General features: G+C 38.1%; 1 protein-coding gene across 13 annotated transcripts in view; it reads right to left on the bottom strand.

The window, feature by feature from the left end:
- CCDC138 (coiled-coil domain containing 138) overlaps positions 1–27,584 on the bottom strand; it is a 96,301-nt gene that overhangs the window by 62,934 nt on the left and 5,783 nt on the right. For 11 of the 13 annotated variants that reach the window (XM_034952403.4, XM_055107482.3, XM_034952406.3 and 8 more), the window contains 6 exons: positions 25,327–25,508; positions 21,469–21,627; positions 17,539–17,658; positions 9,861–9,938; positions 9,642–9,749; positions 6,477–6,641 (listed from right to left, as the gene is read on the bottom strand). In XM_034952403.4, the coding sequence (XP_034808294.1) occupies positions 6,477–6,641; positions 9,642–9,749; positions 9,861–9,938; positions 17,539–17,658; positions 21,469–21,627; positions 25,327–25,508 (812 nt within the window). The remainder of the gene's footprint in view (positions 1–6,476; positions 6,642–9,641; positions 9,750–9,860; positions 9,939–17,538; positions 17,659–21,468; positions 21,628–25,326; positions 25,509–27,584) is intronic. The other 2 variants (XM_034952404.3, XM_034952409.3) reach the window with 1 other exon arrangement.

Raw genomic sequence — 27,584 nt, 5'->3', positions numbered from 1 at the left:
GTATTAAGACTTGTTTTGTGGCCAAACACGTAGTTTATCTGGAGGATGTTCCATGTACACTTGAGAAGAGAAGAATGTATCATGTGCTGTTGTTGGGTACGAGTGTTCTGCATATGTCTGACAGATCGAGTTAATTTATTATGTTGTTCAAGCCCTCTATTTCCTTACTTATATTCTGTCTGGTTATTCTATCTGTTTCTGAAAGTGGGTTATTGAAGTTTCCTAGTGGTATTATGTTACTATTTCTTCAATTCTGTCAATGTTTGCTTTATAATATTTTAGAAGTCTGATGTTTCAGGGCATAAATATTTCTCATTTGTATCTTCTTGGTGAATTTACCTTTTTATCATTTATATAGTGTCCTTTGTCTCTTGTAACAGTTTTTGACGTAAAGTATATTTTGTCTTGTATTAGTATTACTACTACTAGTCTTTTCTGGAGACCATTGACAAGGATTGTCTTTTTCCATCCTTTCATTTTCAGCTGATACGTGTCTTTAGATCTAAAATGAGTCCCTTGTAGACAGCATACAGTTGGGTGCTGGCTGTTTAAATCCAATCAGCCACTCTAGTTAGTTTTTTTATTTCATCCATTTGCATTTAAAGTAATTACTGATAAAGGAAGGACATACTTTTTTTTTTTTTTTTGAGACAAAGTTTCGCTCTTGTTGCCCATGCTGGAGCGCAGTGGCACAATCTCACCTCCTGGGTTCAAGCAATTCTCCCGTCTCAGCCTCTGGAGTAGCTGGGATTATAGGCACCCACCACTACGCCCGGCTAATTTTTGTATTTTTAGTAGAGATGGGGTTTCACCATGTTGACCAGGCTGGTCTTGAACTTCTGACCTCAGATAATCCACCTGCCTCAGCCTCCCAAAGTACTGGGATTGGAGGCATGAGGCACCACACCCGGCCAGGAAGGACATACTATTACCATTTTGTTAATTTTTTTCTGTATGTTTTGTAGCTTTTTTGTCCCTCCTTTCCTCTCTTACTGCCTTTGGGTTTCACTGATTTTTGTGTGTGTTACACACTTAGATTCCCTTTTCATTTGCTTTTGTGTATATTCTGTAAGTATTTTCTTTGCAATCAATTACATAAAACATCTTAAAGTTATAACTATTTTACATCAATAATGCCAACTGAATACAATAACTCTGCACCATTATGGCTCCACATTCCCACTTTATGTTACTGATGTCACAAATTCTATTTTTTTTGAGACGGAGTCTCACCCTGTTGCCCAGGCTGGAGTGCAATGGCATGATATCAGCTCACTGCAACCTCTGCCTCCCAGGTTCAAGAAATTCTCCTGCCTCGGCCTCAAAAGTAGCTGGGATTACAGGCACATATGACCATGCCTGGCTAATTTTTATACTTTTAGTAGAGATGGGGTTTCACCATGTTGGCCAGGCTGGTCTCAAACTCCTGACCTCAGGTGATCCACCTACCTTAGCCTCCTAAAGTGCTGGGATTACAGGCGTGAGCCACCGCACCCGGCCACAAATTATATCTTTATATGTTGTATTAACCCCTAACATAGACTTACAGTTGTTTTTTTTTAATACTTTTGTCTGTTACATTCTATGCAAGAATTAAAAATCAACTTATATACCAGGATTACAATAATATAGGCTACTTACTATATTTGTCCATTTATTTGCCTTTAACACAGAATGTTATACTTTTATATGGCTTCATGTTGCTGTGTAGTGTGCTTTCATTTCAACTTGAAGGACTCTCTTTAGTAATTTTTATAGGGCAGGTGTAATGGTTACTGAACTCCCTCAACGACTGTTTATCTGAGAAAGTCTTAAGGACGGTTTAGCTGGATATAGTACTCTTGGTTAACAGTTTTGTTTTTTGTTTGTTTTTTTTTTTTTTTTTTGCACTTTGAATGTATCATCCCACTGCCTGTTGGCCTGCAAGGTTTCTGCTGAGAAATCTGCTGAAATTCTTATAGAACTCCCTTGAACGTGACCAACTGCTTTTCTCTTGTCAATTTAAAAGATTCTCTTTGTATTTTACTTTTGACAATTTGATTATAATGTATGTTAGAGGGGGTGTCTTTGGAATTGTCCTCTCTGGAGTTCCTTGAGTTTCTTGAACTTGTATGCCCATTTCTTTCCTCAAAAAAAGGAAAGTTTGGGATGTTTTCAGCCATTATTTCTACAAACAAGCTCTCTCCTCCTTCTCCTTCTCTCTTCTCATTCCAAGACTTACATTACACATATAGTGGTTCACTTGATGATCTCCCATAAGTCCCTTAGACTGTCGTCACTTTTCTTCGTTTTTTTCTCTTTGCTCCTCTGACATAATTTTATTATTTTGGTAGAACTTTTTGTAGGCACGGGGTCGCACCATGTTGACCAGGCTGGTCTTGAACACCTGGCTTCAAGTGACCCTCCTGCCTTGGCCTCCCAAAGCACTGAGATTACAGGTGTAAGCCACTGTGCCCAGCCTCTGACTCAATTTTAGATTATCTGTCTTCAAGTGTGTTGATGTCTTCTGCGTAATCAAGTCTGCTGTTGACTTTTACAGTTCAGATATTGTATTTTTCAGCTCCAGAATTTATTTGGTTCTTTCTTATAATTTGTATCTTCTAGTTTATACTGTCACTTTGTTCTTGCATCATTTTCCTGACTTTGCTTAGTTTTTTGTGTTCTCTTTCCATTTTTAAATTATCGGTTACAGTTTTTAAATCATATATCACAAAGTTCAGAGATCTGCATTTCTTTAGGGTGAGTTTCTGAAGCTTTGTTTTCTTCTTTGATTTGATCAATGTCCCTGTTCCTTTGTATGCCTTCTGATCCTTTTTTAATGGGTATTTGGGCATTTGAAAAAACAGAAAACAAATACCTATCTGAGTCTTTACAACTGGCTTCATACAGGGAAACACATTCATGAATCAGCCCAGTTAGAGGTTTTGGGACCATCCAAATTCTTCTGAGACATGTGTCTTCTCTGGGCTTCTATGTGTGTTTCTGACAGTCTTAATTTCCCTAGCAACTTATCGCTGTTTCCTCTCAGAAACCCATAATCGCTGTGTCCCTCAGACCTCTTCCAGCAGAAGTGCAGATCTCCGCAGCTCTTATGTGCTGCAGCAATCACTTCCGTTTCCTGCAGCTTCCAAACTATGCTACCATTCCCTTCAGCACTCTGAGTGAGGTGAGATGCAGACCAGTCCTGTGGGCAGACTTTGGATAAGCCAAAATACTGAACATGCAGTCCATTATTTTGTTTCTGTCCCAAGGGAGACGGTAGGGGATAGGAAATTTCCTCCTGGTTGCACTGCACTATACTGGCAGGGGAACACACATGCAAAATGCCACAAACTTTTCCACTCCTTTTGAAGGAGTCCCTTCTTTTTAATGTTTTAGCCTGAGTGCTGCAGCTTCTCAACTGGTCTCTATAATTCTCACTAACACGTCCTTGTCATTATATTGCAATTAACTTGGTGTTTCCACGGAGGAATAAGGGCCTGAAACTTCCTACTCCAACATGTTGATGACGTTAGTCTTATAGCCAAATTTTACAATCTTTACTTGTAACACATAGTACCTTCCACCTCAGGTTGTACTGAATTTTTGTATCTCAATTTCTTTGATAATATTCCACCCTTATGTTACTGAATCACACAAGAAAATCAGTCTTATAAGGTATACCCAGTATATCAAATTTACTCCTCAATGGCTTTAGGTGTTTTTAAATATTAAATCCATCCTTAAGTAAATTATAACTGTGATCAAATATACAAAAAAAAAAAACTGTCAGAAGTTTCCAAAGGTAATTTCTGAAGAGATTACTTTGCTAAAATATTTTGTGTTATACTAGTATTCTTAGAATAAATAAAATGCTTGCCCAAGTGGTTAATAGAGTCCGATAACAAAAAAGATTTTAAGATAAGGTTACATTATTTAAAATTACAAATTTTACATCTTCCTAAAGAGATGTGAATACCTGCTTGCGATGGCCACAAGTATTTAATTAGTTAATCTGGTACTACTTACTCTTCTATTATTATATTTAAAAGCTTATTTATACACCTTAAAATTGTTCTACCTTTATTATTATATAGTAATTAAGCTGAAAACAATATTTTAACTGAAAGGATCTAGGCTTAATAGAAACTGTAAATCCTGAACATGTCAACAGACAACTTTTTATTTACAGATGTTAAAAAGAATCCTGAGAAATACATGTGCTAAATATTATTCTCTTGTGTTATTAGACTAATATAAAAACACAGTATTACATGATCCCGATTCCATTATTTTTCTTCAGACAGGGTCTCACTCTGTTGCCCAGGCTGGAGTATAGTGGTACAATCACGGCTCACTGCAGCCTCGACCTCCCCAGGTTCAGGTGATCCTACTACCTCAGCCTCCCAGGGAACTGGGGTTATAGGCGCGTGCCACCAGGCCTGGCTAACTTTTGTATTTTTTGTAGAGATGGGGTGTCGCCACGTTGCCGAAGCTGATCTCAAACCCCTAGGCTCAAGCAATCCTCCCACTTCAACCTCCTGAAGTGCAAGGATTACAGGTATGAGCCACCGTGCCCAGCCCTCATCTAGTTCTAACAAATAAAATTTCTCTGCAGAACTTTAATACGGCAGGCCTTCCTAATTGGCAGTTACTTCTAAAATAAGGCTAGATTTAGGGAAATAATTGATGTAAGTACTAAGAGACAAAATTCTAAACAAAGGTGTATTTGTGTCCTATTGCTGCCATAACAAATACCACAAACTTAACATTTAAACAACACAAATGCATTATTTTACACTTCTGTAGGTTCAGAAGTCTAAAATGGGTCTCAGCCAGCCAAAATCAATGTATATACAGAGCTGTGTTCCTTTCTGGAGGCTAAGGGAGGATCCATTTCCTTGCTTATTCAAGTTGCATGTGGAATCCAGTTTGCTGCAGTTAGAGCACTGAGATTTGTATGTCCTTTGTGACTGTCAGCTGAGGGCAATTCCCAGCTTCCAGAAGATATCTGATGGCTGGGCACGGTGGCTCATGCCTGTAATCCCAGCACTTTGGGAGGCCGAGGCAGGCGGATCACGAGGTCGAGAGATCAAGACTATCCTGGCCAACACGGTGCAACCCCGTCTCTACTAAAAATACAAAAATTAGCTTGGCGTGGTGGCACACACCTGTAGTCTCAGCTACTTGGGAGACTGAGGCAGGAGAATCACTTGAACCCGGGAGGTGGAGGCTGCAGTGAGCCAAGATGGCACCACTGCACTCCAGCCTGGCAACAGAGCAAAACTCCGCCTCAAAAAAAAAAAGAAAAAAGATTATCTGAATTCCATGTCTCATGGCCCTCTTTCTCCATCTTCAAAAGCCAGCAAGAGGGGGTTGAGTCTCTGACCTACTCTTCTGAATCCTTCTGGTTTAAAAAGCTTGTGTGATTACCAGGACCACCCACATAATCCTGGATAATCTCCCTATTTTAAGGTCAGCTGATTAACAATTTTAATTCCCTTTTGCCATGTGCTATGGTTTGAACGTTTGTTTCCTCCAAAAGTCATGTTGAAACTTAATTCCCAATATGACAGTATTGATAAGTGGGGCCTTTAAGAAGTGACTGGGTCTGGGCACAGTGGCCCACATCTGTAATGACAACACTTTGGGAGGCCAAGGCAGGAGGAATGCTTGAAGCTAAGAGTTCAAGATCATCCTGTGCAATGAAGCCAGGTCTGATCTCTACAAAAATTTTTTTTAAAAATTAGCTGGCAAGGTGGTGTATACCTGTAGACCCTACTCAAAGGGATGAGGCAGGAAGACTACTTGAGGCTAGGAGTTTGGAGGCTGCAGTAAGCAACGACTGGGCCACTGCACTCCAGCCTAGGTGACACAAGGAGACCCCATCTCTAACACAAAAGCTTTTTAAAAAAGAGGTGACTGGGTTATGAGGGATGCCCTCATGAAAGGATTAATTCATCCAAGGGTTCATGGATTAATGGATTATCATGGGAACTGGACTGGTGGCTTTATAAAAGGGAGACAGACCTCAGCTAGCACACTCAGCCCCCTAGCCATGTGATACCCTGCATCACCTCTGGACTCTGCAGGAGACCAGGAAGAAGGGCCTCATCAGAGGCAGCCCCTCAAATTTGTTGTTTTTTTCTTCTGAAACAGAGTCTTGCTCTGTTGCCCAGGCTGGAGTGCAGTGCTGCAATCTTGGCTCACTGCAACCTCCACCTCCCAGATTCAAGCGTTTCTCCTGCCTCAGCCTCCCAAGTCGCTGAGATTACAGGCACGTGCCAAAATGCCCACCTATTTTTTGTATTTCTAGTAGAGACGGGGTTGCACCACGTTGCCCAGGCTGGTCTTAAACTCCTGACCTCAGGTGATCTGCCCAGCTCGAACTCCCAAAGTGATGGGATTATAGACGTGAGCCACTGTGCCTGGCCCTGGCTTTTCCTTTTTTAATCTTCATATATTCTGAATCACATATTTCAAATTAAAAAACAAACCTTTACACACTTCTCCTGAATATCATTTCTCTGGGAAGCAAATTTGAGTTGTGGTTTTTTACCATCCATTCCAGATTCTTCATGTTTCACTTTGCTAAGATGATGATCCGAAATCCAGTCCATGAAGACAGTTAAAAGTTCATAAACTTGCCCATTAAGTGGTACCTATATGTCAAAAATTAAATCATTTATTTCAGTTCACAACTTCATAAAACTTCAAAGACAAACCTTAAATTTGTTAAGTAATAAGAATAATTTGACTAAAGTAATTCACTAAAATGTGTTAAGGACAGAGCTTCTCCAAACAAACAAAAGAATTCCAAATCAAACCTCCCCAACCTGCCTGGCGCAGTGGCTCAAGCCTGTAATCCCACCACTTTGGGAGGCTGAGGTGGGTGGATCACCTGAAGTTCCCTAGGAGTTCGAGACCAGCCTGTCCAACATGGCAAAACCTGTCTTTACTAAAAATACAAAAATTAGCTGGGCATGGTGGTGCATGCCTGTAATCCCAGCTACTCGGAAGGCTGAGGGAGGAGAATCACCTGAACCCAGGAGGTGGAGGCTGCAGTGAGCCGAGATCACACCACTGCACACCAATCTGGGCAAAAGAGCAAGACTCCATCTCAAAAAAAAAAAAAAAAAAAACCAAAAACCTCTCCAACTAATATTAAAAACATGTTAAATGACAACTGAGAGAAGGCAAGAAAAGTCATAATCAGGAAGTTGAAATAACTGTACCTTATTACTAAAAGAAAAACTTTTCATAAAAATTCTTTATCCAAGTTTGATAAGATGGAAAAAAAGTAAAATTAGCCTTAACTCAAGAGCATGAATCACCACAATTAAAAGACTCTAAAAAAAATTAAAGGTTTCCAGAGCTAAAGAATTTCCACTATGAAACTTATCTTTCTCTTCTCACAAAAATTGTTACTGTCTTTCCAGTATATCATTCAATACACATATGAACATTTTTTTCCTAGAAATCTTGTCCTCTGACAGCCTACCAAAATGAAAAGTAAAATAACAAAGTAATTTATAAATTTAATTAGACTAAGTATTATTACAAAACACATTTCTAATTTAATTCAATTTTTTTTAATAAGATACCACTACAGATATCCACCTTAAGCAGGGAACTATGTTAAATTTTATTTTTTTTTAAATCTGCAGGCCAGGTGTGGTGGCTCATGCCTATAATCCCAGCACTTTGGGAGGCAGAGGCAGGTGGATCACCAGAGGTCAGGAGATTGAAACCAGCCTAGCCAACATGGTGAAACGCTGTCTCTACTAAAAATATAAAAATTAGCCAGGCGTGGTGGTGGGCGCCTGTAATCCCATCTCTTCGGGAGGCTTGAACCCAGAAGGCAAAGGTTGCACCACTGCACTCCAGCCTGGGTGACAGAGTGAGACCCCATCTCAAAAAAAAAAAAAATTAAAAATATTAATAAATTAAAAAATAAAAAAAACAAAAAAATTCAAAGACAGAGAAATATAAAAGCAAATTAATAAAAAGGCAACATTAAGCCGATGGCAATCCACAAAATCAGAATGACTAAAGACAAAATGATAAATAGTAGCATTACCACATTATTCTGAAGAGCAATTTTTCACTTTCTCAATTTTTTTCAAATAGAAACTAACTCCCTTTAGATGAAAACTTCGATTATCTTCAGTCCCTGAATATAAAATCTGTACCTTTTCAATTTACTCCAATTTTCTCAATTTATAAAGAACTAGAAAATTTATCAAAATATCAAAATGATCAAAGCCCATAATAAGATGCTACTACACACCCACTGGAAGGGTCAAAATGAACAAAACTGAAAACACCAAATGTTGACAAGGTTGTGGAGCAACCAAAACTTTGATACACTGTTAATGGGAGTGTATCATTACACTCCCATTTGTACACAAAACAGTACAACCAATTTGGAAAACTGTCAGTTTCTTAAAAACATACATCTACCTTTATCTACCTTATGACCCAGAAATTGTAGTCCTGGTATATATCCAAAAGAAATGAAAACACACATCCATAAAAACTCTGTACACCAATATTCGTAGCAGCTTTATTTATTGTAGACAAAAACTAGAAAAAGCCCAGGTGTCTATCAACAGAAGAATGAAGGAACAAACTCTGATACAGTCATACAATGAAATACTATTGAGCAATAGTAAGGAACAAACTACTGATACACTCATAATTATGCTGAGAAAAGCCTTACACAAACAAGTACACACAATACAATTCCACTGACCAAATGTCTCAAACAGGCAAAACTAATTTCTGCAAAACTTCTGGCAGAAAAGAATGACCAGGAAAGGGTATTAGAGAACTTTCTAGGATAGTGGAAAGTTCTATATTCTAGGATAATGGAAGTATTCTGTATTTGGTTATAGACAACATGAAATATTTATCAAAATTAATCAAACTTTACACTAAAGGATTTCTGCATTATGTTACCATATGTAATTTATATCTCAAATTTTAAAAATTCTTAGGGAAAAAAAGATATATGGAAATCCATTCAGGGATGGGTTGTAGTCTTGACTGAAATATAATAGCAAATGCTTGTGGAGTGTCAAAACATACTAAGCAATAAAGCCATTAATGATGTGTCAATGATACGTACCTGAAACACTGCTGAAATATAATAGTTTTGTTTTTGCAAATGAAAGTATATTTTAAATATTCTTGAGATATTTCCCTATTAAAAAATTATTATGGTGAATCCCTTCCATAGCAAACATTCCAAAAAGAATGTTTGCTAAATCAAAGAGAAAAGATTAAAGCACAAGAGAAATCTTCCTGGCTTTCCACTGGAGAAATTTTTTTTTTTTTTTGAGACAGAGCCTCACTCTGTCGCCTAGGCTGGAGTGCAGTGGTGCAATCTCGGCTCACTGCAACCTCCGCCTCCCAGGTTCCAGCAATTCTCCTGCCTCAGCCTCTCGAGTAGCTGGGACTACAGGCGTGTGCCACCATGCCTGGCTAATTTTCTGTATTTTTAGTAGAAACGGGGTTTCACCATGTTGGCCAGGATGGTCTCGATCTCCTGACATCGTGATCCGCCCATCTCAGCCTCCCAAAGTGCTGGGATTACAGGTGTGAGCCACCGTACCCAGCCGAGAAATTTTCAATCATATCAAATCATAATTCAAACTTACCTTGTAAGTTTTTGAAACTGGTGCTTTTTCTTGTTTTAAACTTTTCATTTCATGAACAGCATGGGAACTTCCTTTCAATCTCTGTATTGTCATAAACTCATACTTCCTCTGCAACAGTATATATGCATGAATTAAAGAACAATTGTATCGAAATGAGTAAACTCAAAGGCAATCATCTAAAAACATACTTCTGTCTGTAGAGAAGAACAGGCAACTTACCTGTAAATTATCTAAACGAGCTTGAACTCTTTTAGCCTGAATGTCTATCTTCCTGTTTTCTTCACTTGCTTCATTTAACTAAAGGGTAGAAAAAGTTAGATATTTCAATATACACCTTCAACTGGTTTCATACTAAGGGTTTCCCAATCTACTATCTAATCTGGTTGATATTACTAACCAATGTAACAAAACAGAGACAGCATTCATGATTAACTTAGATCACAACTGAAGTTGTTGTTTTTCCCTAAAATATTAATGGTTTGTAAGATCATTTACTTCACTTTATGAAAAATGTACAAGACTCCAGATGTCTTAAAAGCATATACATATATTTTAGTGAAAATGTTTTTATTAATAAGTACACTGTTATTTGAACTATAACACATATAAAGAAAAGTATAAAATCCTAAGTATGCAGTACAATGAGCTATAACTGGGATTGCATTACTGGGACTATGTGTATATGTGTCTGTGTATATACTGATATGTATATATATATGGAAGAACTGACTTCCTATATATGGATAGGAAGAATATTGAGTCTTCCTATCCATGAACATATCTTCAATTTATTTAGGTTTTATTTTCTTTTAATAATGTTTTGTAGTTTTCAAGTAGAGATGTCTTGCACATCTCTCTTTAGATTTATTCCTGGGTATCCAATTTTTTTTCATTATATTACTTATGGTATCTTACAATAAAATTTGTGATATATATACACCATGAATAGAATACTATGTGGCCATAGTAAAGAATGAAATCATGTCTTCTGCAGCAACATGGATGGAGCTGGAGGTCATTAATCCTAAGTGAAATAACTTAGAAACAGAAAATTAAATACTGTATGTTCTCATTTATAAGTCAAAGATAAACAATGGGTACACACATATGGACATAAAGATGGAAATAACAGATACTAGGGACTCCAAAAGGGAAGAGGGGAGAGGGGTAGGGGTTGAAAATTAACCTGCTGGGTACAATGTTCACTATTTGAGTGAAGAGTACATTTTAGAAGCCCAGACCTCACTGTTACACAATATATCCATGTAACAAAGCTGCACATGTACCCTCTGAATCTAAAATAATTTTCTTAAAAAATGAAAAGTGGGTTTTTAAAAAAATAAAAAAACCAACAAACCATGAGCTAGACTAAGAAAAAAGAAGAGGCTGAGTGCAGTAGCTCACACCTGTAATCCCAGCACTTTGGGAGGGTGAGGCAGGAGGATCACTTGAGCCCAGTTCAAGACCAGCCTCAGCAACACAATAAGACCTCATCTCTACAACAAAATTAAAAAATTAACTAGAGGTGGTGGTGCATGCCTGCAGTCCCAGCTACTAAGGAGGCTGAAGCAGAAGCGTGGTTTAAGCCCTGGAGGTTAAGGCTACATGTAGTAAGCCGTGGTCATGCCACTGCACTTCAGCCTGGGAGACAGAGGGAGACAGTCAAAAAAAAAAAAGAGAGAAAGAAAGAAAAGGGAGAGAATAGTAGCAAGGGAAGGAAGGGAAGGAAACAGAAAAGGAAGGCAGGGTTGGGGGGTAGGGAAGGCAGAGGGAGGGGAAGAAGGGAAGAAGGAAAGAAAAAAGAAAAAAAAAAGAAAAAAGGAGAAAAGACCCAAATAGATAAAATCGGAAACAAAAAGGGAGACATTACAAGCGGTACCACAGAAATACAAGGATCACTAGAGACTACAGAGATCATTATGAAACAACTATATGCCAACAAACCGGAAAACCTAGAGGAAATGGATAAACTCCTAGGCATATATAACGTAAGACTGAACCAAGAAGAAACAGAAAACTAGAACAGACCAATCATAAGTAACAAGATTGAATTGTAGTAAAAAGTTTCCCAACAAAGAAAAGCCCGAACTAAATGGCTTCACTGCTGAACTGTACTTTTAAATTCACTAAATGGCTTCACTGCTGAATTAAAACTTTTAAAGAACAAATACCAATTCTCAAACTATCCCAAAAAACTGAAGGGTAGAGAATTCTTCCAAACTCATTGTACAAAGCCAGCACTACCATGATACCAAAACCAAACCAAGACACAACAAGAAAACTCCAGGCCAATATTCCTGATGAACATAGATGCAAAAATCCTCAACAAAATATTAGCAAACCAAATTCAACAACACACCAAAAAGATAATATACCATAACCAAGTGACATTTATCCCAGGGACACAGGAAGGCTCAAATATGCAAATAAAAAAATGTGATAATCACGTTTTAACAGAATGAAGAGTATAACAGAATGAAATATAAAAACCTTACGATCATTTCAATAGACACAGAAAAAGTATTTGATAAAATTCAACAACATCTCTTCACAGTAAAAACTCTCAAAAAATTAGGTACAGAAGGAATGTACTTCAACACATTAAAAGCTATATATAACAAACACACAATTAACATCATACTGAACAGGGAAAAGCTGAAAATTTTTCCTCTAAGAACTAGAACAAGACAAGGATGCTCATTCTCACCACTCTTGTTGAACATGGTACTAGAAGTACTAGCCAGAGTAATTAAGCAAGAAAAAGAAATAAAAGACATCCAAATTGGAAATAACAGCCTGGGTGTGGTGACTCATGCCTGTAATCTCAGCAATATGGGAGGCCGAGGCAGGCGGATCACCTGAGGCCAGGAGTTCAAGACCAGCCTGGCCAATACAGCAAAACCCCGTCTCTACTAAAAGTACAAAAATTGGCCAGATGTGGTGGCACATGCCTGTAATCCCAGCTACCCGGGAGGCTGAGGCAGGAGAATTGTGTGAACCCAGGAGGTGGAGGTTGCAGTGAGCAGATATCGTGCCGCTGCACTCCAGCCTGGGCGGCAGAGTGAGACTCCATCACAAACAAACAAACAAACAAACAAAAATTGGAAATGAGTCAAATCGTCCTTCTTTGGATGACATGATCTTCAATGCAAAGAAACCGAAAGACTCCACCAAAAATTTCTCAGAACTGATAAATTTGGTAAAGTTGAAGGACACAAAATCAACATACAAAAATCAGTAGCATTTCCAAACACTAACAACAAACTAACTGAAAAAGAAAGAAAGAAATCTACCCTGTTTACAATGGCTACAAAAATAAAATAAAATAGCTGGGAATAAATTTAACCAAGGAAGTGAAAGATTTCCACGATGAAAACTATAAAACACTGATGAATGAAACTGAAGATCACACACACACACACACACACACACACACACAAAAGACATTTCATGTTCATGGACTGGAACAATTAATACTGTCAAAATAACCAAAGTCATCTACAGATTCAACATAATGTTTATTAAAATACCAACAACATCCTTCACAGAAATAGAAAAAAATTCTAAACTGTGTATGAAATCATGAAAGACCCCAAATAAGCGAAAGCGATCCTGTGCGAAAACAACAAAACTGGAAGCATTACACTACCTAAACTCAAAATATACTACAAAACTATAGTAACCAGAATAGCATAGTATTGGCATAAAAACAGACGCGCAGACTAATGGAACAGCATAGAGAACTCAGAAATAAATCCACACATTTACAACCAACTGATTTTCTACAAAGGTGCCAACAACATTAATAAGGGAGATGACAGTCTCCTCAACAAATCATGCGGGAAATGGATATCCATATGCCTAAGAATAAAACTAGACCCCCATCTCCCATCACAGACAAAAATCAACCCAAAATGGATTAAAGACTTGGAAATATAAGACCCAAAACTATGAAACTACTAGAGGAAAAAATGGGAAATAGTTCAGGACAATCGCCTGGGCAAAGATACTATGGATAAGACCTCAAAAGCACAAGCAACAAAAGCAAAAACAGACAAATGAGATTGGAAACAATAAAAAGAATAATGATACAACCTGCAGAATAGGAGAAAATATATGCAAACTATTCATCCAACTAGGGTGAAAATCCAGACAATACAAGGAACTCAACAGCAAAAAAATAATAATCCAAATAAAAAATGGGTAAATAATCTGACTAGACATTTCTCAAACAAAGGCATACAAACAGCCAACAGGTATATGAAAAAATGCTCAATATCACTAATCATCAGGTTAATGCAAATCAAAACCATGATCAGGTATCAATCTCATCCCAGTTAGAAAGGCTATGAAAAAGACAAAAAGTAATAAACGTTGGTGAGGATGTGGAGAAGGGAAACTCTTTTACATTGTTGGTGGGGATATAAATTAGCACAGCCATTACGAAAAACACAAGTATTCAGGTTCCCAAAAAAACAAAAACACAACTACCATATGATCCTGCAATACCACTTCTGGGTATATATTCACAGGAGAGAAAATCAGTATATTGAAGAGATATCTGCACTCCCATGTTTACTGCAGCAGTATTTGCAATAGCCAAAGTATGGAAAGTAGCCAACCTATGTGTCCATCAATAGATAAATTTATAAAGAAAATGTGGTTATACATTTTCTTTATAACCACATTTTCTTTATACATACACAATGAAATACTGTTCAGCTATGAAAAAGAACAAAATCTTGTCATTTGCAGCAACATGGATGAACCTGAAAGACGTTACCACACACTTATGTTAAGTGAAATAACCCAAGTACAGAATGATAAATACCAGATGTTCTTACTCATGTGGAAGCTAAAAAACAAGTTGATCTCACAGAAGTACAGAATATAATATTGGTTACTAGAGGTTGGGATGGCTGTGGAAAGGAAGGAATGTGGAGAAGTGGGTTAACAAACACAAAATTAGAACTGGATAGGAGGGGCTGGGTACAGTGGCTCAGGCCTGTAATCCGAGCACTTCGGGAGGCCGAGGCAGGTGGATCACTTGGTTTGAGACCACCCTGGCCAACATGGTGAAACCCCATCTCTACTAAAGATACAAAAATTAGCCAGGTGTGGTGGTGGGCGCCTGTAATCCCAGATACTCGGGAGGCTGAGGCAGGAGAATCGCTTGAGTCCAGAAGGCAGAGGTTGCAGTGAGCCGAGATCATGCCACTGCACTCCTGCCTGGGCATCAGAATGAGACTCATCTCAAAAAAACAAAACAAAACAAAAAGAAGAACCAGATAGGAGGAATAAGTTCTAGCTTTATAGCACTACAGGGTAACTACAATCAACAATTTATGGTATATTTTCACATAGATAGAGGATTTTGAATATTTCCAATACAAAGAGATGATAAATGTTTGAGCTGATGGATTAGCTAATTACTGTGATCATTACACATTACTGTATCAAATATCACTGTACCCCATAATTATGCATAATTATGTCAATTAAAAATAATTTTAAAACCCCATTCAATGAATGGAGTTCTTAAGTTCAATTGATGTATTTTTTAGTTTTCAAATTTCAATTTAATTCCTTTCCATAGACTTATTATACAGGCAAAAATGGACCTATGCTAGGAATTCTCTAATGAAGTTGTCAATCTATTTTTCTACTTTCTTGAACATATTAATCATTATTTTAAAGTCATTGCCTGTTAAACTCCAATATCTGGATCACTCGCAAGTATGCTTATATTCTCTGGGGTTTTTTTCTTCATTCTCAGTTATGCAATTCTGTCTTTTGACATGCTTATTAATTTTGTATAGAATGAAAGACATATTTTCCTCTGCTAGGCATTTAAACTGAGGAGTTTAATCTGATCAGGAACTGCACTTAATCAAGGCCAGGTTTCAGTTTAGGAAAGTTCTGTCTCCCTCTAATTCACCCAGTCCCAAGGCACAATGCTGCTCCTTTCAACTGAGATCCTGGGGTGTTCACTGGGACTATCTCCCTATGATGAGGCTTGAACATTAATCCTTGCCTCCTCAGCTTGGCTAGACTTAATGAGAAATGCTTTTAAATTATTAGAAAATGTATATCCAGTGTTAGCATAAATTACTATGTAAGTCAGTCACAGAAATAACATATCTTTTTCTTCAGCAATTTCAAAGTACATGTTATTCATCTAGCCAGGAGCTGGCTAAATACGCCCATTGCTTGTTTTTATGAATACAGTCGTTTTGGAACACAGCCACGCTCGTTACTTATTGCCTATGGCTGTTTTCGCATTACGATGGCAGAGCTGGGCCACTGAAAGAGAGACCACATGGCCTACAAAGCCCAAAGTACTTACTATCTAGTCCTTAACAGAAAAAGCGTGCTGACCTCTGATCTAATCTTAACACAGAAACCATAAAAAAGCATTCTGCCAAATTTTTTCAGTTTGTACACATTAGCTCATAAATCCAATTATCAATAGGTCCAAATATTTAATAATCCACATATCCACCCCAATTACCACACACTCATGCAACTACATGCAAAATTATTAAGGATTACAGAAACCTAAGAGATAGGTATGGGCAACAGTTTATCTATGCTAGGAATTTTTAAAATCCTCACAAGAGAGTGGTAGAATGAGACTGTAATGAGAAAGAGCAATCTCTCCATGGATAAAGTGGGATTCCAAACAGACAACAGGCTGTCAAATTCATAGTCTAATAGTAACAGCCATAAAAGAAATGAGGAAGCTAAAGAATTAGATCAGGTGAGAAACAGGGTACCTATGTATCACTGCCAAGGAGGAGGATCACAACAAGTAGAGATTAAAGGGAAACAAAAGCAGAAACAGAAAAGGACAGCTGGCAAAGGAACTCTAGGAGAGTCTGAGGCTTAAGTTACATAATCCATACAGATTCCCAGCCCAATGCTTTCATTTTCAAAGTGACGGGGTTTACTCCAATTTCTGCTCCAACATCTACTCCCCACACAATCTAATATATACATAATCATTCTCTTGTCTCTCTTTAACATACTCCTTTACTTTCACATCTTTCTGCCAAAAACTGGCAGATGGAAGGAAAAAAATAGACATAACTCACAAAACTATTTATGTTATGCAACTCTGGTATTATATATTAATCTAAATTACAATTTTTTTTTTTTTTTTGAGACAGTCTCGCTCTGTCGCCCAGGCTGGAGTGCAGTGGCACAATCTCGGCTCACTGCAAGCTCCGCCTCCTGGGTTCACGACATTCTCCTGCCTCAGCCTCCCGAGTAGCTGGGACTACAGGCGCCCGCCATCACGCCCAGCTATTTTTTTTTTGTATTTTTGGTAGAGACGGGGTTTCACTGTGTTAGCCAGGATGGTCTCGAACTCCTGACCTCGTGATCCGCCCACCTCAGCCTCCCAAAGTACTGGGATTACAGGCGTGAGCCACCGCGCCCGGCCTGCAATACTTATATAAATAAGTATACTGCAATGTGATACCAGTTTATAACCATGAGAACATGAGCAATGTGAAGGTCTGAGTCTAGCATGATGCCTAGGATATAATAGATACTCTAAAATAAATGAATGTTAAATAAGTAGTGATAAATAATAAGTATTAAAGCCAGAGATCAGTACCTAAAAATGTAATCAGTTCTCAGGTTATCAGGTTTTTTCTTTTGCTTGTCTTTTTTTCTTTTGTTTGTCAGTTGGTTGCCAGAACAAATAAAGAGAAGAGACCAAAGAGCTAAAGAATATTTTATTTACATTTGGAAGTATTTTAAAATAAAGCTAACAAATGTAATCCAAATTTTCTCTAGCTGAAACGTGTTCTAAGGCTGACTTTAATTTGTTATATATAAAATATACTTCTTAGAATGTCTTATGTTCAGTATATATTAAAACAGGTCTTACCTGTTTTTTTAAGGTATCATTCAATTCTTTCAATGCATCAAAAGAGGACCTCAGTCTCTTGGTTTCTTTATTCTTTTCCTTAAGAACTTCGGTTAAGTGTTCAACTTCTGCATCACGCTGCTAGGAGGAGAAAAAAAAAACTCTCATCTAAAACTTGTAAGGACTGTATATTACTAATACTATGGAATGTGAATTAATTACAAGTAAGAACTCCTTCAATCACAAAAACTTTAATCAGTGTATTTAAACACAAGTGACTAGTGTGGCAAGTAATTTATAAAAACCATGCAATCTACCAAGATAACAACAAAACATCAAAGGCATTTACAACATACTTATTAAAACATATTCGCATTTACAAAGTAGCAATGAGTCTATTTTCTGCTTCTGCTCAGAAAAATCCACTCACACAAACTCATGGAAACATTTTCTTTGACATCATGGAATAATAAAACAGTAAAGAATTTCTGATACTCTTCAAGAGATAAGCTATTTATGGCTTTATAAAGTGTATAATTTACATTACCTTTGAGAAATGAAAGAAATCTTTCATAAAACCAACTAATTTCTTGTCCTCATAAAGCAGCTAAAATTTTTGAGGCCTGCTTTTCATCTCAAAATATGTTAGATACATAATAAAATTTCTTAGCCCCAAACTATTTGACTCTTCTTAATCAGTTTTATAAATAATTCAAATCAACTTCCCCTCTAATTACATTTAAATGGGATAGCATGTTTTAGATTTTAAATGTGAATACTTAATAGTTTCACCTTTCACTTTCAACTTACTTATAAAGTTTTAAAACAAGTTTCTACAGGAAATCAAAAAATTGAATTAATTCCCTTCTTCCAAGTAGTGATATAAATACGATGAAAATAAGGCAATTATCCTTATACTTAATAAAAATAGATACACAAATCTAAAGAGAATCAAGAATAAGACTAAAATGGAGAGATCAGAGAATCTAAGCATTCTTTAGCCCTGTGAAAAAAATCCAATATTCTAAGAAGTTAATCTTTGTATGACTTTATTACTATATTGATTCCTTAAATAACTTAGGATATAGTCACAAATAGTTATTTTTAAAACTAATATTTTCATTGTCCAACTTTTTCCATATCTAAAAGATACTAAAAACATATGCATTCCATTTCTAGCACAGCAGGATAAGCTCAATACACTCTTCTCTCTCCCACTGATTATAGCTAAAAGCCCTAAATAAACCATAAAACAACTAACTGACAACTGTGAAAAGAAAAAAGGGGAGGACATTGTGATGGGAGAGAAAACTTGTAGAAGCAACCCTCAAGGGTAAAGTTTCCTGCATTTTTGTTTTTCCTCTTCTCTCAACATTTTGCCTCAGGGTGGGTCCCAGACATGGAGAAGTAGAACAAAAACTTCCACTAGCTGGGCACAGTGGTGCACATCTGTAGTCCCAGGCACTCAGGAGGCTGAGGGAAGAAGATGACTTGAGGGTGCAGTGAGCTATGATGACGTCTGTGCATAGCCACTGCGCTCCAGCCTGGGCAACACAGCAAGACTCTGTCTCTAAAACAATTTAAAAAAATTTTTTTTTTTAATTTCCACTAAAGCTCTAAAAAATGTCCACTAAAGAATGAGAGAAAACCAGTCTTCCTGGCAAGATAATCAGGAAGAGGGTCCTCTATGAGCCAGAGTGTGGGGAGAATCCCACAGAAGAGAGACTCAAAAAGAGGATCCTCTCACTCTGGTGTTTACGAACCTGTACAAATTGGGCTCAACTTTGAGCCGCTCAGGCGGGCACAGGACAGACCAAAAGCAGTAGAGCAAACGCTTGGAGAATGGAGCTCAGTTTAAAACTATTACCTAAGTCTTGGCTAACACTTCAATGCCTCTTTACCTGCACAAAAAACACCCAGAGCAGCATAGCAAAAGCTTTGAGAAATGCATTAGGATTTTAAACTGTTGCCCAAATCTCAGACCAACCTTTAAGAGGCACAGGCACAAGACAACTCCACAGCAACATTGCAAAGGCTTTGAAAGCTAAACTGAGATGAGAACCACTGCCCAGAGGAGGTGAGAAAAAACTGAGGCCTGGCCAGGCACGCCTGTGATCCCAGCACTTTGGGAGGGCGAGGCAGGTGGATTGCTTGAGGTCAGGAATTCAAGACCAGCCTGACCAACATGGTGAAACCCCGTCCCTACTAAAAATACAAAAATTAGCCGGGCATGGTGGTGGGCGCCAGTATTCCCAGCTACTCAGGAGGTTAAGGCAGGAGAATCGCTTGAACTCAGGAAGTGGAGGTTGTAGTGAGCCGAGATTGTGCCACTGTACTCCAGCCTGGATGACAGAGCGAGACTATCTCAAAACAAAACAACAACAACAAAAAAAGTGAGGCCTAAATCTAATTGCTGAATGCTTTAAAATCAATAATATTCTCCAGAGGGTAACAATAGAAGCCAAAATCTATGCATTAACCAGAAGGTCTTGAATATACCCTAAAAATCACTGAACATACAAAGAACCAAACAATGTGACTAAGCCTCAAGAAAAAAGATAATCAACAGATCCCTATCTTGAGATGATACAGGTGATATATAGTTTTTAAACTATGCTCCATGAGGTAAAAGTAAATATATATAGACGTAAATATAAAGACAGAAATGCTTATGAGAAAAACAAAAATAAATTTTTTAAACAACTTGAAATTTTAGAATTTTTAAATATCAAAAATAAAAATTTCACTAGATGGGCTCAATAGCAACATGGAGATTAAAAAAGAAATAATGAACTTTAAGATGGATCAAGAAACTATCTGAAGAACACTGAAGAAAATAATGGGAAAAAAAGGAACGGAGCCTCAGAAATCTGTGGGGAAATAGCAAAAGGAGTCACTGGAGATCCAAGAGAAGACAAGAAAGAAAGTGGAAAAAATATTTGATGAAATATTGGCTGAAGATTCCCCAAATTTGGCAAAAGACAGAAATTTCCAAATTGAAGAAGCTCAGTTAACCACAAACAGAACAAACTGAAAGAAAAGCATGTCAAGAAACACTGCAAATAAACTGCTACTGAAAACCAAAGATAAAGAAAAATCATAAAATGATGCTATTAACATGACATTCTGGAAAAGGCAGATGTACTGGGACAGAAAATAGGTCAGTGGTTGCCAAGGGCTGAGGCTGGAGGAAAGGGATAGCTACAAGAGAGCGTAAGGGAACTGCTGGCAAGCTGAACTACTCTTGATCTTGTTGATGGTTGTGATTACAAAACTGAATGCATTTTTCAAAACTCATAGAACTGTACAACAATGAATTTTACTCCAAGTAAGTTATATGTACAGTAATATATGTCTTGATATGAAGCAAGGTATATTATACCACCTATACAATATCCTTGCCAAAAATATTTTGTCTACATATTATCATTACGAAGCAATCAGGCAAATCCACAATGTGACATATAAGGATGCTGGCCTGAATTCTTCAAAGATGGTGAGGTTGAGTGCTCTAGATTCAAAGAAACCAAAAAGATATAACAACCAAATATAACGCATGAATCTTGTCTAGTTGCTTGATCAAACAAACAACCCCCCCGCCCCACAAACAATAAAAGACATACTGAAGACCAATTGAGAAAGTAAACATGGACTATAAATAAGTTATTTAGTTAGCATTAATTTCCTGATATGCTAATGGTCTGGAGAATGTCTTTATTCTTAGGAGATACATACTGAGGTATTTAGGGACAGAATCATGATTTTTACAAACTGCTTTCAAATGGATCAGAAAAAGTGTGTGTGTGTGTGTGTGTGTGTGTGTGTGTGTAGGCGTGGAGAGGAGGAGGAAGGGAAGGAGAAATAAGCAAATGTGCCAAAATGTTAGTAACTAGTGAATCTAAGAAGAAAAGAAGAAATATACCACTCTAAAATCAAAGGCTATATAGTTACCTCTTTTATAATTTGAAATCTTGTAAGAACCTCTTCTTCAACACCTTTAATTTTACTCAAGGCATTTTCATGTCTGAAAAGCAGTTGTTCTCTTTCAAGTAAAAAACGTTCTCGCTTTTGAAGTTCTTCAGCAAATTTCTGTTGTGCTGCAGTTTCACACTGTATCAAAATGCCAGACTTTAATGCTCTTGAAAAGTCACAAATTCTGCAAATTATATTCCTATTGGCTGACACTGTGGTTTAACCAAGTGGTTTTCAGGAATACAGGGGTACCTAAGGACAATCTGGATTACAGTAGCTAGACTAGTATAGCAAGTAAACTTGCACAGAAATTATATCTTGATTTTAAATGATATGACACTATAGTAAGAGTCCACTGTGATGATGCAAGAGAATTTAGGGTCCAAAATGGATCAGCACTATGCAGATTTAGTTCCCGATCCAGCTTAAATTCCATGCTCTGCTTCCACATCATAGTCCACTATTTTACCTATACCCTCCACTCCCTCATCTTGTCTATCACCTTGGGCTGAAAGAACGAGGTCTAGATTAGCACACTGACCATCTTCCCTGGTCCCATGCTACTCAGCTAAGTACCACTGGAGAAAAAAAAAAAAAAATCACACACCGTGAAAAGTGGCCCCATTGAGAATTCATGGTCTCAATCCTGTACTAGATTCTCAATGCAGTCCAAAAATCTTTTTATATGTTCACAGCCAGCTCTCTCTCCCTCATTCTCCAAAGTGTCTATTTTGAGCCTTCTCCATTCTACTAATTTGGAATACATCATGTCCTATATTCCACTCTTTGTGAATAGCCTGGTCTCTAACTTCACAGGGAAAAAACAGAAGACAGCAGAAGAAAACATCAATCTCTTTCTCATAAAATACATATATACATGCTTCTCCTTCCCTCATTAAAAAGGCAGGCTCAGGATCATATTGCCTTAAGCCATCCTGTGAAGACTACTCTGGTGATTATCCCTCTATTATTTTGAATCTCTCCCACCCCATCTGAACTAAAATCTCTCTTGGCCCCACCCACTCACCTCCTCCCCTTTACAACCATCTACATTTGCTGAGGTCTCTCATTTCAGAATCACTCCTCAACTCACTTAAGACTGGCTTCAGCCCATATTCCTCTATTGAAATGACTTACCTATTACTAAATCTAAAGGTCACTTTTCAGTCCTTATTTTATTGATTCTCTCAATAGCATTTTATACTGCCGTCTCTTTCCTCCAACTTAAAATGCTCTCCTTCATTGTTTTCCATGACACCATTCTCCTAGTTTTCCACCAACTCTCTCTGGCCATGGCTTCTCAGGCTCCTTTATAGGCTCTGCTTCCTCTACTGTCACTTAATTACTAATATTCCTTATGATTTGGGCTGGAGCAATTTTCCTTCTCATTCCTTATACTCTTTCTGCTTAATTATATCCACTCAATGGCTAAAATTACCAAGTATATGCTAATTGTTCCCAACCTACAACTGCTCAGATCTTTCTCACAGGCTCCAAAGTCAAGTCCAAACAGCCTACTTAACATCCCCACCAAGGTGATGGGGATATCTATTACCTCAAACATTTATTCTTTCTTTGTGTTGAGAACATTACAATTCTTCTCTAGCCACTTTAAAATATACAATAAATTATCATTAACTATAATTTCCCTATTGTACTAGTAAATACTGAAACTTACTCCTATCTAACTGTATTTTTGTACCCATTAACTAACCTCTCTTCACCCCTGCTACCCTTCCCCTCCCAGCCTCTGGTAACCACCATTCCATCTCTATTTCTATGAGACCCACTTCTTTAGTTCCCACCCCACACGAGTGAGAACATGCAATGTCTGTCCTTCTGTGCCTGGCTTATTTCTCTTAATATAATGACCTCCAATTCTATCTATGCTGCTGTCAATGATAAGATTTCATTCTTTTTATGGCTGAATAATATTCCATTGTGTATAGATACATTTTCTTTATCTGCCAATGGACGCTTAGACTGACTCCATATTTCGGTTATTATGAACAGAGCTGCAATGAACATGGGAGTGCAGGTATCTCTTCGATACACTGTTTTCTTTTTTCGGGGATATACCCAGGAGTGGGATTGCTGGATCATACGGTAGTTCTACTTATAGTTTAAGGAATCTCCAAAGTGTTTTCCACAGTGGCTGTACTTACAAAGTAAATTTTAAAGTCAGATTAAACTATAGACTGATTTGGCCAGGCGCGGTGGCTCACGCCTGTAATCCCAGCACTTTGGGAGGCAGAGGCGGGCGGATCACGAGGTCAGGAGATCGAGACCATCCTGGCTAACACAGTGAAACCCCATCTCTACTAAAAATACAAAAAAAAAATTAGCCGGGCGTGGTGGCAGGTGCCTGTAGTCCCAGCTACTCGGGAGGCTGAGGCAGGAAAATGGCATGAACCCAGGAGGCGGAGCTTGCAGTGAGCCGAGATTGCGCCACTGCACTCCAGCCTGGGCACAGAGTGAGACTCCGTCTCAAAAAAAAAAATAAATAAATAAAAATAAACTATAGACTGATTAAACCAGTTAATCCATTGTACTTCATTTTTTTCTTATTAAACATCTTTGTTTGCTACAAATGATAGATATATCCTTGCAATCTTGCCTATTCTTTTTTATCCTATAAAGTGTTATCAAAGGAATCTTCCTAAAACCTGACTTTTTACTCTGACATTCCTTTGCTTAAAAACTTGTAAAATACCCAGCCTGAGTTTTCATTATTTTCTTTCTTCCAGAAAGGCTAATAAATGCACAATTGGACAACCACTGCTTTTCAGAACACCTCTCATTTCCAATTCCTTACACCTGGAATGCCCTTTCCACTATTATCTTTCTCAGTCAAAGACCAGATTAAGTCTCTCCCTAAACTTTTCCTGGTGATTTTAGGCTAAAATAATCTTTTTCTAAAATGCTATGGTAATTACAATCTGAATTATTTTGACAAAACGAAATACTGGTTTTAAAGAAATGCTTAACTATTTCATGTGTTTCCAATGGGAAGAATTTCAAACAGATACTGCGCATTACATACACTTCTGCTTCCTTCTCTACTTCTCGTGGATGCTTAATACATAAATTATACTCTTTAGGCTGGGCACTGTGGCTCACGCCTGTAATCCCAGCACTTTGGGAGGCCAAGTGGGGGCAGATCACCTGAGGTCAGAAGTTCAAGACCAGCCTAGCCAACATGGTGAAACCCCATCTCTACTAAAAATACAAAAAATTGGCTGGGCGGGATGGGGTGCACCTGTAATCCCAGCTACTCAGGAGGCTGAGGCAGGAGAATCACTGGAACCCAGGAGGCGGAGGCTGCAGTGAGCCAAGATCACACCACAGCACTCCAGCCTGGGTGATACAGCAAGATTCCATCGCAAAAAAAAAAAAACAAAAAAAAAAAACACTTTAGAAACAAAAAACCCGAAAGGCAGATAATAAGCAAATGTTAAGAGTTCAGTTTTGATGAGAGTTGACAAGAAGACTTTTTATATATAAGTACTTAAAACAATAAAGCTAGAGCATCTACATCAAAAACCATACTTTATCAGATTTTATTACTTAAGTAAGGATGGGATGGAAATCAAATAAAATACAAGACAGTCTGAAACACACACCTACAAATAAAAACGCCACTGTCTCTATTTTCTCTCAGCCACTGTATTTTTCCCTTCATTAGTCCCTATAATTTGAGTTTGTCCCCTTCCGTCCTTGTCTTGACAAACTTATCTAAAGTAATTAAAATGAAATATATTATATTCAAATTTCGTAAATGCTTGGTTCTTAGAACATAAATATTTCTGAATTCTCGATTCAGTATTTAGTTCTTACCTGCAATTTCAGATGTATCTGAAATAATTCGTCATATATCTGACTGATCTGATGTGGAAGTAAACTCCGCTTGTCTGATGCTTTAGATTTTGGACAGCTGACAGGTTTCAAAGGAGAGTCACCTGCATCACTACAACACTCAGTCCGAGGTCTCGATGAGGTCCTATTAGTTGGCAAGGCAACTGCAAAGAAAATAACATTTGCATTATAAACTTTATTAACTTATTGTTTCAAATATTCTCAGAGTAACCTTTAGGAAGAGATGCTTTAAGTACAAAATATAACATTAAAAAGTTTCAAGAGAGACAAAGAAAAATATAGCAAATATGGTAAAGTGGTAACATCGAAAATTTGGGTGAAGGGTATACAGCAATTGATTGCACTATCTTTGCAACTTTTCTGTAAGTCTGAAATGATTTCAAAATAAAATATTTTAAAGGATATAAAGACACTAATTGCCAAGAAATGGAAAGCAACCTCAGAAGCCCCTAATCATGTTCCCCTCTCTCCCCTAAACCAAATTTACCACTAATGCAAATAAGTGTTACATGCTGCTTTGCTTTGCTGTTTAATCTCCACTACTTAATTTTAAAAGTCCTTGCTTGTTTTGCCTGCTTTTATATTTTATATGTAATTATATTAACATAATTTCTATAACCTCTTCTTTTAAACAGGTTCACAAATCTTCACTGTATATCCTATTTTGCAAACACTGTATACAGCATCCTCCTATAGGTGGAAATTTGAGCTGATTTGGCTATACAGATGCTACAGTCTCCTACGTGGCTTCTGGTGTACAAGTTTAAGAGTTTCCTGAGGGTGGCAGGGCGCGGTGGCTCACGCCTATAATCCCAGCACTTTGGGAGGCCGAGGCGGGCGGATCATGAGGTCAGGAGATTGAGACCATCCTGGCTAACACGGTGAAACCCCGTCTTTACTAAAAATACAAAAAAAAAAAAATTACCCGAGCGTGATGGCGGGTGCCTGTAGTCCCAGCTACTCGGGAGGCTGAGGCAGGAGAATGGCGTGAATCCGGGAGGCGGAGCTTGCAGTGAGCCCAGATCGCGCCACTGCACTCCAGCCTGGGCGACAGAGCAAGACTCCGTCTCAAAAAAAAAAAAAAAAGTTTCCTGAGGGTATATAAGTAGTAGCAAAATTGCTAGATCATAGGGTATATGTGCAGATTCAACTTTACTAGTGATGCCAAATTGTTTTCTAAAGTGGCTGTATCAATTTACTCTCCCAACAGCAGTAGGTGAGTTCCTCTTGCTTGATATCCTTGCCAGCACTATACTGTCAGAATTTATTTTCTTTTAACAATTAGAGTATAAAATGCTCTCGCTCAGTGTTTTTTGTTGTTGTTGTTTTGTTTTGTTTTTTGAGACGGAGTCTCACTCTGTCGCCCAGGCTGGAGTGCAGTGGCGCGACCTCGGCTCACTGTAAGCTCCGCCTCCCGAGTAGCTGGGACTACAGGGGCCAGCCACCAAGCCCGGCTAATTTTTTTGTATTTTTTTTTAGTAGAGACAGGGTTTCACCGTGTTAGCCAGGATGGTCTGGATCTCCTGACCTCGTGATCCGCCCACCTCTGCCTCCCAAAGTGCTGGGATTACAGGCACGAGCCACCGTGCCCGGCCTTGCTTTTTTTTTTTTTTTTTGAGACAGAGTCTCTCTGTCGCCCAGACTGGAGTGCAGTGGCACAATCTCAGCTCACTGCAACCTCCGCTTCCCGGGTTCAAGTGATTCTCCTGCCTCAGCCTCCCGAGTAACTGGTACTACAGGCACGTGCTACCATGCCTGGCTAATTTTTTGTATTTTTAGTAGAGACAGGGTTTCACCGTGTTAGCCAGGATGGTCTCGATCTCCTGACCTCGTGATCCACCCGCCTCGGCCTCCCAAAGTGCTGGGATTACAGGCGTGAGCCACTGCGCCTGGCCGACGCTCAGTGGTTTTAACTTGCACTAGACTCATGGAAGCCCCAGCTTTAAAAAAGGAGGGGGGTGTGTCTTCCATTATACTCCATTTTGAACAGACAACGGAGAAGCAAAAATAAAACATAGTATGAATTTTTTAAAATGAAAAGCTTCGCTTCACTCAGTTCAGCAAATGCCCTAAAAGCGAAAGGCACATTCACAGAGCTCTACTTGCCTGTCTAGGTTCCCGACTCACCAATCCCTGGCCTGAGCATTTCTTAATTTTGTCTACTTTCAAATATGAGGTTGGTGCAAAAGTCATTGTGGCTGTTGCCATTACTTTTAATG

Source organism: Pan paniscus, chromosome 12 (genome assembly GCF_029289425.2).
Source record: "Pan paniscus chromosome 12, NHGRI_mPanPan1-v2.0_pri, whole genome shotgun sequence".
NCBI lineage: Eukaryota > Metazoa > Chordata > Mammalia > Primates > Hominidae > Pan > Pan paniscus.
Note: the sequence above shows the minus strand (reverse complement) of the source record. Positions and strands in the feature narration are given on the sequence as shown.